General features: G+C 44.3%; 1 protein-coding gene across 1 annotated transcript in view; it reads right to left on the bottom strand.

The window, feature by feature from the left end:
- LOC124721730 (zinc finger FYVE domain-containing protein 9) overlaps positions 1-14,866 on the bottom strand; it is a 377,978-nt gene that overhangs the window by 8,998 nt on the left and 354,114 nt on the right. Inside the window, exon 17 of the mRNA XM_047246829.1 lies at positions 4,751-4,871. Within this exon, the coding sequence (XP_047102785.1) occupies positions 4,751-4,871 (121 nt within the window). The remainder of the gene's footprint in view (positions 1-4,750; positions 4,872-14,866) is intronic.

Below are 14,866 nucleotides of genomic sequence, written 5' to 3'. Positions count from 1 at the left end.
GTGTGTGGTGAAATAGGTACCGAGATCACAACTGTCATGTTGTAGAGCATGTTCAGCAACATGATATTAAGTGTTGACAGTGCACACCCTCTGCCTATGCCCATTCATCATAACTGATAGTTTGGTGATAATCATGCCAATGTAAAAGGCCGAACAGTGTTTACGTAACAGCTGGTACATGACACATCGTTTCACAGGTGGCACTCTCTTTGATAGTGTATTTTTTGCCAGTTACAGGGCTGGTATAGATGGTGATAGGAGGGTGCATAGTGCACGTTTTGCAGTGGGGACAGTCACAGGGGTTGGAGCCATAGGGTAGGTGGAGAAGGAGCATAGGGTCTGACAAGGACATGGCAGAGATTGGGAGGACAACGAAAAGCTATTCTCAGACAGAATGAATCCCATTTCAGGTCATGATTTTAGGAAGTCCTGGTCTTGTTGAAGTAGCTGATTAACACATTACAGACCAGGATAATACTGAGTGACAAGTGGTGTGCTTCGAAGTCATTTTTTGGAGGGATCAGCAGTACCAGGATTGGATGTGATGGTCCGGGAAATCTGCTTTTGAGCTAGGCTGGTGGGGTAATCATGTCCAGTTAAGGCTGAGGTGAGGATGGTGGTGTCTGCTGTAAAGAGCAGCAGGCAAAACATGTACATGGGGGATGTTGGTATAGAGGGAGGTGGCATCACATAAAGCCAGCTACACACTTCTGTTGACATTAAATCTACTAACAAGCAACTGATGTTGTTGCTGGTGAGTAAGTTCCTCCTCTGATTAAATGCAATTTTGGCCTTTTGTATTCTGGTCGCAATTTCTTTCGCGCTTCTACCATCTCTTGTGATTTTGCTTCCCAGGTAAGTAAATTCTTGTATCACTTCCAGCTCCTCTCTTCCAATTCTCATTCTCAGAGGTTCATATTCTGCCCCTATACTGTATACCACCACTTTAGTCTTTTTCTTGTTTATTCTCATTCCATACTGATTGCATAGAATTTTTTCCATTGTTCAGAGGACTTCCTCTAGATCTTCTTTTGTCTCCGTGACTATAGCAATATCACCTGAATAACGTAGCATGTCTATCTTCTGTCCGTGAATTTTGATCCCCACCTCAGTAGGAACAACATCAGTCGGAAAATAAAGAAACGTATCATGAAAGGTTTCAGTTTCGTTTGGAGTGTGGCCCTATATGGATGTGAAACTTGGACAATTGGAAGAGAAGAGAGAAGATGGCTAGAGGCCCTGGAGATGTGGTGCAATAGAAGGATGATGAAGATCAGCTAGAGAGACAAAGTAACAAATGAAGAGGTGCTTAGAGGAGTACAGGTATCCAGATCTCTGTGGAGGCACATCCAAACAAGAAGAGATAAACTTGTAGGGCACATTCTACAACACAACAACATCATTGGAACAATATCAGATGGCGCTATTGAGGAAAGGAATTGGCGGGGGCAACCAAGGATGTCATACATGCAACAGATCATGAATGACGTTGGATGTAAGACATACGTGGAAATGAAGAGGAAGGCAGACAGAAGAGAGGAATGGCGCTCTGCTGCAAACCAACCCCAGAGTTGAACAATAAAAGGAGAATAACAAGCAACAGTACTTACATTTTGACAGTTGTCATCTTTTTCATGTCAGATGTTGCCTACCATACCCTCTGCAGATCTCCAGGCTCTATGCTCCCCAAAAGCTGATGACTCCATTATTATTCTCCCAGCAGTCAAAGATCTACCACTGTAGTACTTGACCGAAGGTGAAGTGAAGGTCTACACCAGCTGTCTGACACCTCTACATACAGAATCTGCCATCAAGATCCCATCACTATGATTCAAACTGACTTGCAGTCCCTCCTTAAAACCTCAGGCCCCTCACAAGGACTAACACCTCAATCTATAGAACTTCTTACCCAACCAAAACCACTCACCCCCACCTTTTACCTTCTTCCTAAGATCCACAAACCCAATCATCCTGGCCATCCTATAGCTGCTTGCTTCAAAGTGCCCACCGAATGTATATCTGCCTTAGTTGATCAACACCTGCAACCCATAGTACAAAAACTCTCCTCCTCCATCAAAGATACCAACCATTTCCTAGATCGTCTGAAATCCATGCAGATTTCCCGGGTCATCACATCCAGTCCTGGTACTACTAATCCCTCCACAAAACAACTTCGGAGTACACCACACCCCTGGCTTGTCACCACTGATGCCACCTCCCTCTATACTAACACCCCCATGTACATGGTCGGTCTGCTGCTGAACATTTCCTCAGTCAGTACCCACCTGATTCTAAACCTTGACATCCTTCTAACTCACCTTAATCAACTTTATACTTATCAACACCTACTTCACCTTTGAGGGACAGATATAGAAACAGATCAGGGCTACGGCCATTGGAACCAGGATGGCTCCTTCCTATGCTAAACTTTTCATGGGTCACTTGAAATGGGCTTTCCTGGGATCTGTAAGTCTTCAGCCCCTGGTTTGGTTTAAGTATTTAGATACACTGATTACATCTTTACCATATGGACTCATGGTGAGGCTGACCTGCTAAAATTACTAGAATCTCTGAATACCTTCTCCCAATTAAATTTTACATGGTCATATTTCGAATCCCATGCCACTCTCCATTATGTTGATCTCGTCCTCACTGAAGGCCAGCTACACACTTCCAGCCACATTAAACCTACCAACAAACAACAGTACCCACATTTTGACAGTTGCCATCCTTTCCATGTCAAATGTTCCCTCCCACACAGCCTTTGTATCCGAACAAATATGTTTGCCTTGGATACCAACTCTTTACAGCAGTACACCACCATTCTCACCTCAGCCTTCACTGTACGTAATTACCCCACCAGCCTAGTTGAAATGCAGATTTCCCGGACTATCTCATCCAATCCTGGTACTGCAAATCTCTCCAAAATAAAATTTTTGAGCACGCCACTTGTCACTCAGTATTATCCTGGTCTGCTACTTTGAGAGGTCCATGACTTCCTAAAATCATGCCCTGAAATTAGATCCATTCTGTCTGAGATTTTGTCCACCACACCTAGAATAGCTTTTTGTCACCTTCCACATCTCCACAATATCCTTGTCAGACCCTATGCTCCTTCTGCCCCTATCTCTCTATGCTATGGCTCCTATCCCTGTGACTGTCCCCACTGCAAAACTTGCACTATGCACCTTCCTACCACCACCTATAGAAGTCCTGTAACTGGCAAGCAATACACTATCAAAGAGAGTGCAACCTGTGGAACGACATGTCATGTATCAGCTGTTACGTAAACACTGTTCAGCCTTTTACATCGGCATGACTATCACCAAATTATCGGTTAAGATGAATGATCATAGACAGGTGTACACTGTTGCAGAGCATGCTCTACGACATGGCAGTTGTGACCTTGGTGCCTGTTTCAGTACACACTCCGTCTGGATTCTTCCCCCAGACACCAGTTTTCAGAACTCCACAGGTGGGAACTGGCACTACACCTCCTTAGTTCTCACTATCCTCCTGGCCTTAATTTACATTAATTTCTTCTGTCTCAGCATTTCTTCACAGTAACTACTACTTTCTTCACTCCTGTTTAGTTTTCTACATCTTTCATTTTCATACCTGTCTATTTTCCACTGTCCCCCTCCCATCTCTGTTTAGTACAATGCACTTAGCTTTTCACTCTTATTAAATTGTGCACAAAGTTTTAGCAGTAATCTCTGTCTTGCATATTACCCCATCTTCCACCTCCACCTTTCAGCTCTCAGGTTTTCAAATCTCATTGGTGCAGTCCCCAACAATCTGTGTTTTTCTTCTCATCCCGTACAGTAAGTTTCCCCTGACCAGCGGTTCTGAGTGACTTTTCCAAAGTCTACCACTTCTCCTAGACCTCTCAAGTCGTTTTCCTCGATCCCTCTTCCTTTCCTTTCAGCCCTTCTGCCAGACGGAGCCATAGGCTCCGAAAGCTTGCATAATTATAATCTTTTTTTATATGCATGTTATGCTGCCATTTGGTGACTAAATTTTTTATCTATACAATTACATTATACTGTCAAAAATTGATTGTTTTCACTGTTATGTCTTCACCTTTTTATGTTATTGGGTCTCTACAAAGAGTGTTTGTCAATGTCATCCAGGCTATCAATGCCTTGCACCACCAAAAAAACCTACCGGTTTGACAGACATTCATTCCCAAATGCCAGCTGGAGACATTTCACACAGAATCTGATTGTGAACCATTGTTCCATGAACACCACATCACAACTGGAACCAGACAGAGATTCATGTAGACATGTGTCATAAGTTCATGTCCCAAGTCTCTGCAAGCTCGGAGGAAACAGGGTGACCCCCCCCTCCCCTCTCTCTCTCTCTCTCTCTCTCTCTCTCTCTCTCTCTCTCTCTCTCTCTCTCTCTCTCTCTCTCTCTCTCTCTGTGTGTGTGTGTGTGTGTGTGTGTGTGTGTGTGTGTGTGTAATAGCAATCTTGAGGCATCTTCCCCCCCCCCCCCCCCCCCCGCCCTCTATGCCTCTATGCCAGTGACACAATATGTGTTGCTAGTACTATCTATAACTGGTGTGTTTTGAAAAATATCGGCTTTGCTAATGATAATGTAGCTATCTAGGAAGTCCAATAACAATGACAAAAATTTAAAATGACTGTCATTTCTTAGTGCAATAACTATCTTTATATGTCTCTATTCTGTGTTAAAACATTAAACTAGAGGCGCATTTTTTGTTGTGCGCCAGTTACAGTACCTGAAGAATGAACACTTCCGTCCAACGAATAAATCTTGAGCTACCCATATAATCAGTGCCATTATGCACTCTAATAGAAGGAATACCATCAAGTGGACGTCCATCAATTAGACTTTTCACCCTGAAAATAAAAAATGAGGAATATGGTCATAGTTTGCTCAGTTACAAATTTACTATGAGCTGCTTTATTGTACTGCTTACGTAATTTGATTTTTTAAATTTTCTAAGCCATTGCAATATTGATTCACTCATGCCATACCATGGTTAATTGCATGCTGAACTATTTATACCAAATAGTTTAAACACATTATATAAATTTCATTCCTGAATGAATCTGTTATTAAACTTGCTGATAAGTTAAAACTAACCAAACAAAATATACAGTACAACTTTTGAAGATTTTAGAAAGTAGGAGAAAGGTATTATCAAACAGAAGCTGTTAGATGGGTTGTGTTTGGAGAGTGCAATTGGGAGAACATTGCTCACAAAAGCCAAGGGTTGAGGTTGGATTCTCAGTGTGGCACAGTTTTAATATGTGAATAAATTTCAATGTAATTTTAAGGTTAACTCTACATTAAATGGTTGTGAAATAGTAGCACCCTAAATGAAGGCACATGCTATTATTTGCTTGACTATAAACACACACTTTTTTTTTGCTCTTGACACAATTCCTCTCCCTCTTGGCAATATAGATATGGCAACAAGGGGGAGGGGGTGGGTGGGAGCAGAAGGGGGGGGGGGGGGTTATGCACTGTGACACAGATTCCATGTGAAAATGTCAAACTTTAGGCCATGCAGCTGGATGAGTGAACCTGTATGTGAGTTGGAGGAAACCAAGTGCATAACGAATAATCAGACTATTTCTACTGAAGTACTGTGATGTTCAAAATCAAACTTTAAGTTGATTCATTCTTTGCTTGATACAGCCAACATAGAGAAAACCACCTATTTTAAAACTGAAAATCTCTCAAAGACATGTTTCAGTTTTCTTCTTCTAGTGGAGTGCTATCCTACTCAAAAGAGCAGGAGCACGAATGGCATTGCTGTCATTTACATTCCTTGTAAATTACAATATTCAGTACAAAAGACTTATGTGTGTATTTTCCACAGTGTAACTATATAACAACACATATTTAATAAACTTACTGTATAGATCTATGGCATTGAGATTGTCCACCACTAAAATGTTTGAGAAATTCTCATACTTTATTTCATAATCCATCTTCCAAATTGTATTAATACTCCTGTACATTCTACTGATAGTGTTTCATGCAGAGGAAATACAATGAAGGGAAGCAACAAAAGACAAAAATTATTTTTATCTACTCTATATTAAACTCGCATTGTCCTTAACTGCAAAACAATACTTTTTACATCCCAAAACTTGTAACCAATCTCATGTGACCAAGTAATCAATAGTTTCCATGTACCCTACAAAAAGGGTAAAGTTGTTAAAGGTAGATCTGAACATGAAAGCATTACCATTTCATCATACGAAATGCTACAAATTCGTATAGGTAGACCTAAAAGTTATTATCTCTAAGTGTTTAGAAGCAGCGATAACATTCTGTCCATAAATTAATGACAGAATACTTCAACCAACAGAGAATGAGTAAAGATGCAAAGATTACTTGTGGACCTAACAACAGACATTAAAGCTCTCCTGAATGTGCAGTTTTATAAGATCAGTAAAACAACATTACTGGATCACCTATTTGTCAGCAAATATTAACTGTAATATACAAAGTTTCTAGTACTAAATTATGCCCACAGTTCAAAGCTTTACACAGAAATCTAAACTCTGACATTCGAGTAATGAGGTTAAATACAATTAATGGGTTTTTAATTTGGTATAGTTAATTACACGCAAACAAAATATAATGATAAAAGGCTGAAACAGTAAAAATCATTATTCACTGTATCTTTCTGTTGCTGCTCTAACTAAGCAAAATGATGCATTACAATGAATTATTATATACCTACAAATCTTGTCTGTCAAATTTGCCGAACTGTTATTTCACTTTTCATTTCCATGTCTAAAATGCTTGCATAGGATCCAGTGCAATGTTAGTACTGTGAAATGCAGTACCAAAAACCAGTATCATTTTTAAAAAATCAATTTCTTCATGGGGTTTATAATGGTGGACCATTATAGCAACAATAGTACAGGACAAGGAACTGTGGAAGAAGTCTGGAGAAGCCTTTGAACAACAGTGAGACACTAATTGCTAGTAAGAAACGTAAGAAATAAACATATAGAAACAAACATACCACTGGATGTCATTGCTCATGCCCTAGGTTAAACTCAAACCTTAACCTTCAGTTAATTGTAATATGCTCATGATGCTGATTGTAGATGGATGACTGTACCTAAGGTGTTGGCAAAGGCATTTATGACTTACGTCACACATAGTAAATTGATCTCACATTCATTTATCCTTGTTTTCTAGCTGATAATGTTGAAGGTGTCGAACATATGGGCTGTCCTCCAATGGGGGCCTAGCTGGAGCTGCACAGGTTTCAGCAAACACGTGCAGTGTGTAGATAAAGTGACCTGCTATCCATATGCGTCACATATCTGGCATATTTATGATGATTGAGGTAGCCTGCATCCATATGACTGCAATTAATTGGCATTGTTATCAGACTCTAGCTCTAAACGCAATAAATTCATGTATTCCAGGCAAACCAACAGTAGCCTGAAATACATTACATGTTGCATTCTGTACACATGTTTTCCGTTTCTTTTTGTTTAAGAATTCAACAGTGGACACGTAAGGGCTACTATGGTTCATATTCTCAAAACTGGCATTTGAGAATAGGCCAAACAATCGTTCACTGTGTTTTATCACCACCACCACCACCACTCACTCACTGAATACGCTAGAAGACAACACAGACACTGTCTGAAAAACACCGTACCTTGGACAAAGTTCGAACTGGCGATCTCCATCTTACCACCTTATTTCCATCTGCAACAGGAGGTCAAGAAACAGAAATCATATCTTTGTTTAGATATACAAGTTTTAAAGGATATGGCCTGCTATAGACGCTAACCACTGGCATTTAGAAACTTTACAGTACAAGTATAAACTAACTGTTCAAATTTTAGCAAGTTTCTTAAACTCTAGTTCAGAGGGACATGCACAGACAAAATCATCCGTATCACGAGTGGGAGTTGAATCCATGACCTACAAAAAAGCTGGTTAGTGTCTTGGCCAACTTGGCCTTCAAAAACCAGAGCCACATAGGTTTATTGGAAGAGTTAAAGCAGCAAAACGTTTTGAATAGGTCTTCCTTCAAGCTGTCACCACTGCCACTCCTTTGACAGAAGTATGTTTACTTCTTTCCAGGCATCAGTATGCGAATTGTAAACAGAAATCACATCGTGGGAAGTCTGTTTGCAATAGCTCACTGGAAGCATACAGTTTGAGACAAAAATTGTTGTTGTGATTGAAAAAGGCAGCTTTTCAATTTGAGATTTTGTCAGGTGGTATGGCGTGACACCACCTCCTGCGAAGAGACAGAGGAGGAATTGCGGTGAATAAGGCACTACCAAAAGAGTTCCTGTCTTAGGCAGGAAGAGACTCAGCACAAGAGGAGAACACAGAGCTTGTGAATAAGACCTGATAGCTTTCATTCCTAAAAGCAAACCAGTTTTGATGAGTGACCACCTGAGGAAAATATTTTATACTAGTTGGCATTCCCAGAGATCCATCTGATCGTGGTATGGTAAAACATAATTTTCACTGATGAAAAGGTGTTTTGAACCTGTAACAATGGTCAAAGAGTGGTTCACAGACCACAAGCAACAAGACATCGTGACGAATACATAGGAATGGTTGGAAGTGGGCAGCGACTGGTTTCCTGCTACGGCTGGGTTTCTGTGAGAGGAACAGGAGTACTTCACAGAGCTGGGAGAACTCTTGATAGAAGGCAGTATACCTATACATGGTGTGTCATAATTAATGGCACAAGTAAATGCATACAGTTTAAAGCACATAATCCTAGAAGTAAAAAAGTCTATTAAACATGGGCTCTAAAATGCATACCTGAAGAGCTATGGGCACTGCTTCATCTACGATATAGCAAAACATCTCTTCTACTGTACTCTTTGCTTTCCATATTTTGAGAGGTGGTAGTATTGACCAAAACAAAAATCTAGTACACAGGGGTTCTAAAGTGCATATTGTAAGTGCTATGAGCACTTATTTATCTTCACTACTGTGAAATACATCTCTTTTACTTAACAAATGTGCATAGCTCTTGAGACATGCATTTCAGAGGCACTATCTACTAGATTTTTTATTTTTTTTTTCATACTGCCTCCTATCAAAATATGGAAAACAAAGAGCTTGCAGTAGACAAGACTTATTTTCCAGTATCAAAGCTGAAGTAGTGTCCATAGTCCTTCAGGTATGCATTTAGAGGCCATATTTACTAAACTTTTTGTTTCTAGTACTGTGTACACTGAACTGTATGCATTTACACCATCAATAACAATGACACACCCTGTATAGTTAAGCACATTATGCTGCCTTCAATGCAAATACTATAAAGCAAAGGAGAATTCACTTTTGAGGAAGATCAGTCTCCTGTATATAAGTGTACATTCATTAAGCAACAGCTGTCCAACTTGAGCATTCAGGTCACGGACTGGCCACGACAGGCTGCTGATACAAATCGGATGGAGAACATGTGGACTGAGATAGCACAGTCACTGTCAGATATCTGGTAATGATACCTACTGGCTATAGCTGACACCCTTTGGGGCTGCTACTTGATGCCCGGGATGAAGTTGACTCTTCTGTCAATTCCACCTGACACCTCACGATACCATGCCAAAACACACAATAGAAATAATGGGTCATTCTGGACAAGATATCAGAGTACTGCCAACATTCTATTTTAATTACGTGCCCTTTTGCTCAAGTTTCCGTGTGAGCCAGTGGAAGTTCACTTGTCTGCAGAAAAGAACTGAACCAAGATAATACAACATGAGTTAATTTTCCTTTAAGTTACATTTTTAATTGGAATAAGTTTCTTTTCAACAAATTTTTTGAATCTTTCCTTTCTCTCTAATCTGATCTCAGTCGACATACTTGAAAAGTAATAAATTAAGAGGGACTTTTTTTAAGGCTACTTTTTGTTACTTCACATGCATCTCTCTCTTCCCTTTTCTTCCGACCACTTGCATCCTCCCACAAATATGTAACTGATATCTTCTAATATTTATTCATCTTTAATTTTCCCTCACACCTGCCCCCCTCCCCCCGCCCCCCCCCCCTCTCTCTCTCTCTCTCTCTCTCTCTCTCTCTCTCTCTCTCTCTCTCTCTCTCTCTCTCTCTCGCACACACACACACACAACACACACACACACTTTTGTCTCACTCACTTGCCTGTCACTCCATCCTCACAAAATGAATAAACAAATAAAGCATTTTTGTTTTCTTATAATGTCTCCCTCTACCTAAACCCTTTTGTACTTTCCTCCTTTATTATTACTCACAAAACCAATGAAACAGTTTTCTTTTCAATCCTCTGTTTAATTGCCCACTCACAGTTCTGAAAACACCCTTGCCTTATCCCACTTCTCTCTGCCATAAGATAAAAGGACTGTTACGTAATTTTCTATAAGATGTATTTTTCTTGTTTTTATACTCCCCATAAGTTATGCCCCTATGCTTGGGCATGGACATTTGTGAGCAGATTTCGACTTTCCGAGTTATGTGGTGATTAAGTGCAGAGGTGCGGGACATTATGGCGGTAGCCGCCAGTAGGGATGACTGGTCAGGAATTTTGTAGTTCAAAGTAGAGATGTGGACAGTGGGTATGCAGAACTGCTTTATCATGTTGTCAAGTTCTTCCATGGCAATTACAACTGTGGGGTGCTAATCTTGATATCCATTTATCATTCCATTACATTATATTTATGTGACTCACAATTTTTCATTTAAGCCAGAGCTGATCAGTAACAGTATGTGCAATAGCCACCAGAAAGATCGCGGGAGGCGCACATCGGCACGGCGCGTCACGGACGGTAGTTGCCGCAAATAGAGTCCCGTCCACCAGAGGGCACGCGAGAATTCGGCCGCAACCTCTCCCCAGTCAGTTCACATCGGGCATGCCTATGAGACAGTTCCCGGTCTACTCTGAAGTGCGACGGAAAACGTGAACCGTGTTACTACACAATTGGTGACGAGTAGGGTCGTTCTTTCACGTGTTGCGTCGTCATTCCGGTTTCCCGGTTTCGCAGCTTATCCATGGCATGGAGGATTTAGTGCGGGTTTTGGTTGAGCAGCAGACGGAGCTCATGGCCACCATGAAACAAGTGCTTCCGGCGTTGGTCTCCACGCCGTCTGCTCCAGCGCCGTTCCCTCTTCCCTTTCCCCCGTATGACGAGACGGCGGAGGATTGGAACACGTATGAACATCGCCTTCGGCAGCATTTCCGGGCGTCTCATGTTGCCGATGCGGAGTTATGTCGTGCTCTTTTCTTGTCTGGGATATCTCCCTCGCTGTATCAAGTTTTGCGGCAGCTAGCGCCGTTGCAGGAACCCTCGTCCTTGTCTTTTGACTCATTGTGTTCATTGCTGTCTTCATATTATCGCCGCTGCACGCATGTTGTGGCGGCTAGGGTCGAGTTCTATCAATGCAAGAAGCAGCCCCATCAGTCTTACCGGGCATGGGCCGCTACCCTGCACGGTCTTAGTCGCAAGTGTCAGTTTGTCACTGAGCAGTCGCGTGAGTCGTATGCCCACGTTATGGTGCGCGACGTCATTGTTCGTTCGGCCCCTGATAGGGAGGTCCAGCAACAGGCCCTGCAGTTAGAAGACCCTTCCCTCGAGGAAGTCCTGTCCATTGCTCAATCGTATGAAGTCTCTCACGACGCCGGTCAACAGTCGGAAGCGTGGTGCGACGACGCGGCGGTTCAGGGCGGCGCGGCCGCGTCCACTGTATCCGGGGTGGACAACGTGCGAGCGGTACAATCCGGCCGTTACGGCCGCTCCCGAACGGCGCGTAAAGAGAGTTCCGGCCGCCGGCCCGTTACCGTCCTGTGCGTCGTGCTATATACATCACGATCGGTCGGAGTGCCCCCAGCGTTGGGCCATTTGTCGCAAATGTAATAAAAAAGGACACATTGCTAAAGTTTGCCGCTCAGCCTCAAAAGAATCGAAGGAATCGGTTACAGAGGACATGGACGTTGACATTCAGGAGGTTTCATCGGGCCAGGCTCCCGACGCATCGGCCCACAAACTCGCCGATTACAACTGCAAGTAGATACGGGCACAGCAGTTTCTTTGTTGAATGCACAAACTTACTACGACCTTGGGTCGCCCCCATTGGCGCCAGTTTACCGGCGTCTATGGGGTTATGGTAAACAGTTCATTCCCCTACTGGGTCAATTCACTACCGACGTGACTTACAAATCAGTCACTCGGCCTATTACTTTTATTGTTGTCAGTGATGCGAGCTCTGCTAACCTTTTTGGCTTGGATGCTTTTCAAGCTTTCGGGTTTTCTATATCGCTGACACCATACAGTTGGTCTCCGAAGACGTTCCCTATCAATCATTAGAATCTTTGATGTCTGACTTTCCAGATATCTTTGAGGAGGGCCTGGGGCGTGTTTCAGACTTTGAAGCTCACTTAACGTTGAAGGCGTCAGCTCGCCCGCGTTTTCTACGCGCGAGGAGGATCCCCTTGGCTCTCCGCCCTCAGGTAAAAGAAGAGCTCGACCGGCTGACAGCCCTAGGGGTCGTTCTTCCCATTTCTTCTAGTGAGTGGGATTCGCCCTTCATCATTGTCAGGAAACCCTCGGGAAAATTACGTCTTTGTGGCGATTTCAAGGTCACCATTAATTGGTGGTGGACACCTATCCTTTGCCTCGTGCTGATGAATTGTTCTCCGCCGTAGCGGGAGGCCAATATTTTTCGAAAATCGATCTTTCGGAGGCTTATCATCAGATACCTCTTGATGAGGACTCCAAACGGCTGGCGGTTGTCAACACCCCGTTTGGCCTTTACCAATACCAGCGGTTGGCCTTCGGAATATCCAGTGCCCCGGCGATATTCCAGCGTTATCTTGAGCACGTCACGTCGACAATCCCTCCTCACATCAGCGCCGTGTTTGGCTACTTTTGACCCCCATAAGCCGTTGGTCCTGGCTACAGATGCCTCGCAGTATGGGGTGGGGGCGGTCCTGGCCCATCGCAATGCAGATGGTCCCGAGCAGCCACTGGCGTTTGCATCTAAAACTCTTAGTCTCTCACAGGCCCATTACTCCCAGGTGGAAAAAGAGGCTTTGGCCATTGTCTACGCTATTCCCAAGTTGCACTCTTTCTTGTATGGCACGAAGTTTCAGTTAATCACTGACCATACGCCGTTAATATCGTTATTTGGCCCTGCCTCTCACATTCCGGATAGGGCGGCCCAAAGACTACAGCGCTGGGCCTTGTTCCTGTCTAAGAACCATTATGACATTCATTTTCACCCTACCGGACAGCATGCCAACGCAGACACTATTTCCCGTCTTCCGGTGGGCCCGGATCCTAAGTTTGATCGAGAGGAGATTGTGTGTTTTCATTTGGATGTGGCATCCTGCCAAGCGGTTGATAGCTTCCCGATCACTAGTTCAAGAGTCGCCAGGGAAACGGCAGCTGACCCAGTTCTTCGGCAAGTAGTTAGCTCATTCAGCAGGTGTGGTCATCCCGACCTCCAGGCCGGGCCTCGGACCCTCTTCGTAATTATTTTGTTCTACGCGACCGCTTCTCCGTCTTGGAAGGAGTTCTCCTTCTGGCTACCGATGATACAGCTCCTCGCGTGGTTGTTCCTGCAAGTTTACGAAGGGAGGTCCTCACGTTATCACGTGCGGGGCACTGGGGTGTTTCCCGTACTAAAACCTTGGCTCGCAGACATGTGTACTGGCCCAGTATTGACAGAGAAATTGAGCACTTGGTGGCCGCCTGATCCCAGTGTGCGAGCCAACAGGCATCTCCCAGGTCAGCGTTCTCTTCATGGCCATCTGCAACCCAGGCATGGGAACGTGTTCACATCGATTTTGCGGGCCTGTTTCTCAATGGCTTTTGGTTCATTGTCATTGATGCTTATTCCCGATTTCCATATGTGGTTCGCTGCTCCTCAACCACTTCAGAGGTTGTAATCCAGGCACTAGCAAAAATCTTTTCTGTGGAAGGTCTGCCAGTCACCCTGGTCTCGGACAATGGACCTCAGTTTATTTCGCAGACCTTCCAGGATTTTTGTAGGCGCTTCGGTATTCAGCACGTTTGCTCTCCCCCGTTTCATCCACAATCGAATGGGGAAGCCGAGCGCATGGTGCACACATTTAAGAGACAGATGAAAAAGTATGTGCACGAATTTTCTGCGGAGGAGGCGTTGACGTTTTTCCTGACGGCATACCAGACCACACCTATGGGAGAACGCAGCCCTGCAGAGCTCCTCCACGGGCACCAACCTAGGACTGTGCTGCACCTCCTTTGGCCCGGTCCTCGCCAGTCTTCGCAAAACGGAGTACACGGCTTTCCACCGGGTATGTCGGTCTGGGCACATGGGTTTGGTCGCAATCCACGTTGGATACCGGCGGTGGTTCTGCGCCGCAATGGCCGCCGGCTCTATACCTTGCAGACGGGGGACCGGGTGGTACGTCGTCACCAAAATCAGCTACGTCCACGTTTGGGCACCCACCCTCCGACCCCTTGGGCACCGGCTTCCACATTGCCGGCACCTGTGTTGGTTTCTCAGGGGATGCTACCAACCCCCCCCCCCCCGCCCCCCCTGTGATTCCGCCGCACTGCGATGGCTCTCAGCCTTGGCAGCCTCCAGTAGCTCCAGCACCGGCATTGCCATCGTTCGTGATGCCCCAGCGAGAGACGGACCCCCTCGCAGGCCCGGTTTCTCAGCAGGCTGGTTCACCTGTGGTCGTCCCTTCCCCATCGTCCCCGCCACTGGGTCTTGCCCCTCCCAGGGTGGACCAGGATCCAGAGTTCGACGGCCTGTCTCCTGTTCTGTCCCAGGTTCTGGTGGTGGGACGACGGGGGCCTCTTCGTGTGGGTCACTTCTGGCCGTATTCAAAGGTTCCAGCTCGAGGGTTGGCAGACCC

Source organism: Schistocerca piceifrons, chromosome X (genome assembly GCF_021461385.2).
Source record: "Schistocerca piceifrons isolate TAMUIC-IGC-003096 chromosome X, iqSchPice1.1, whole genome shotgun sequence".
Classification (NCBI taxonomy): domain Eukaryota; kingdom Metazoa; phylum Arthropoda; class Insecta; order Orthoptera; family Acrididae; genus Schistocerca; species Schistocerca piceifrons.
The sequence above is the reverse complement of the archived record's forward strand: the minus strand, read 5'-3'. Positions and strand labels throughout refer to the sequence as shown.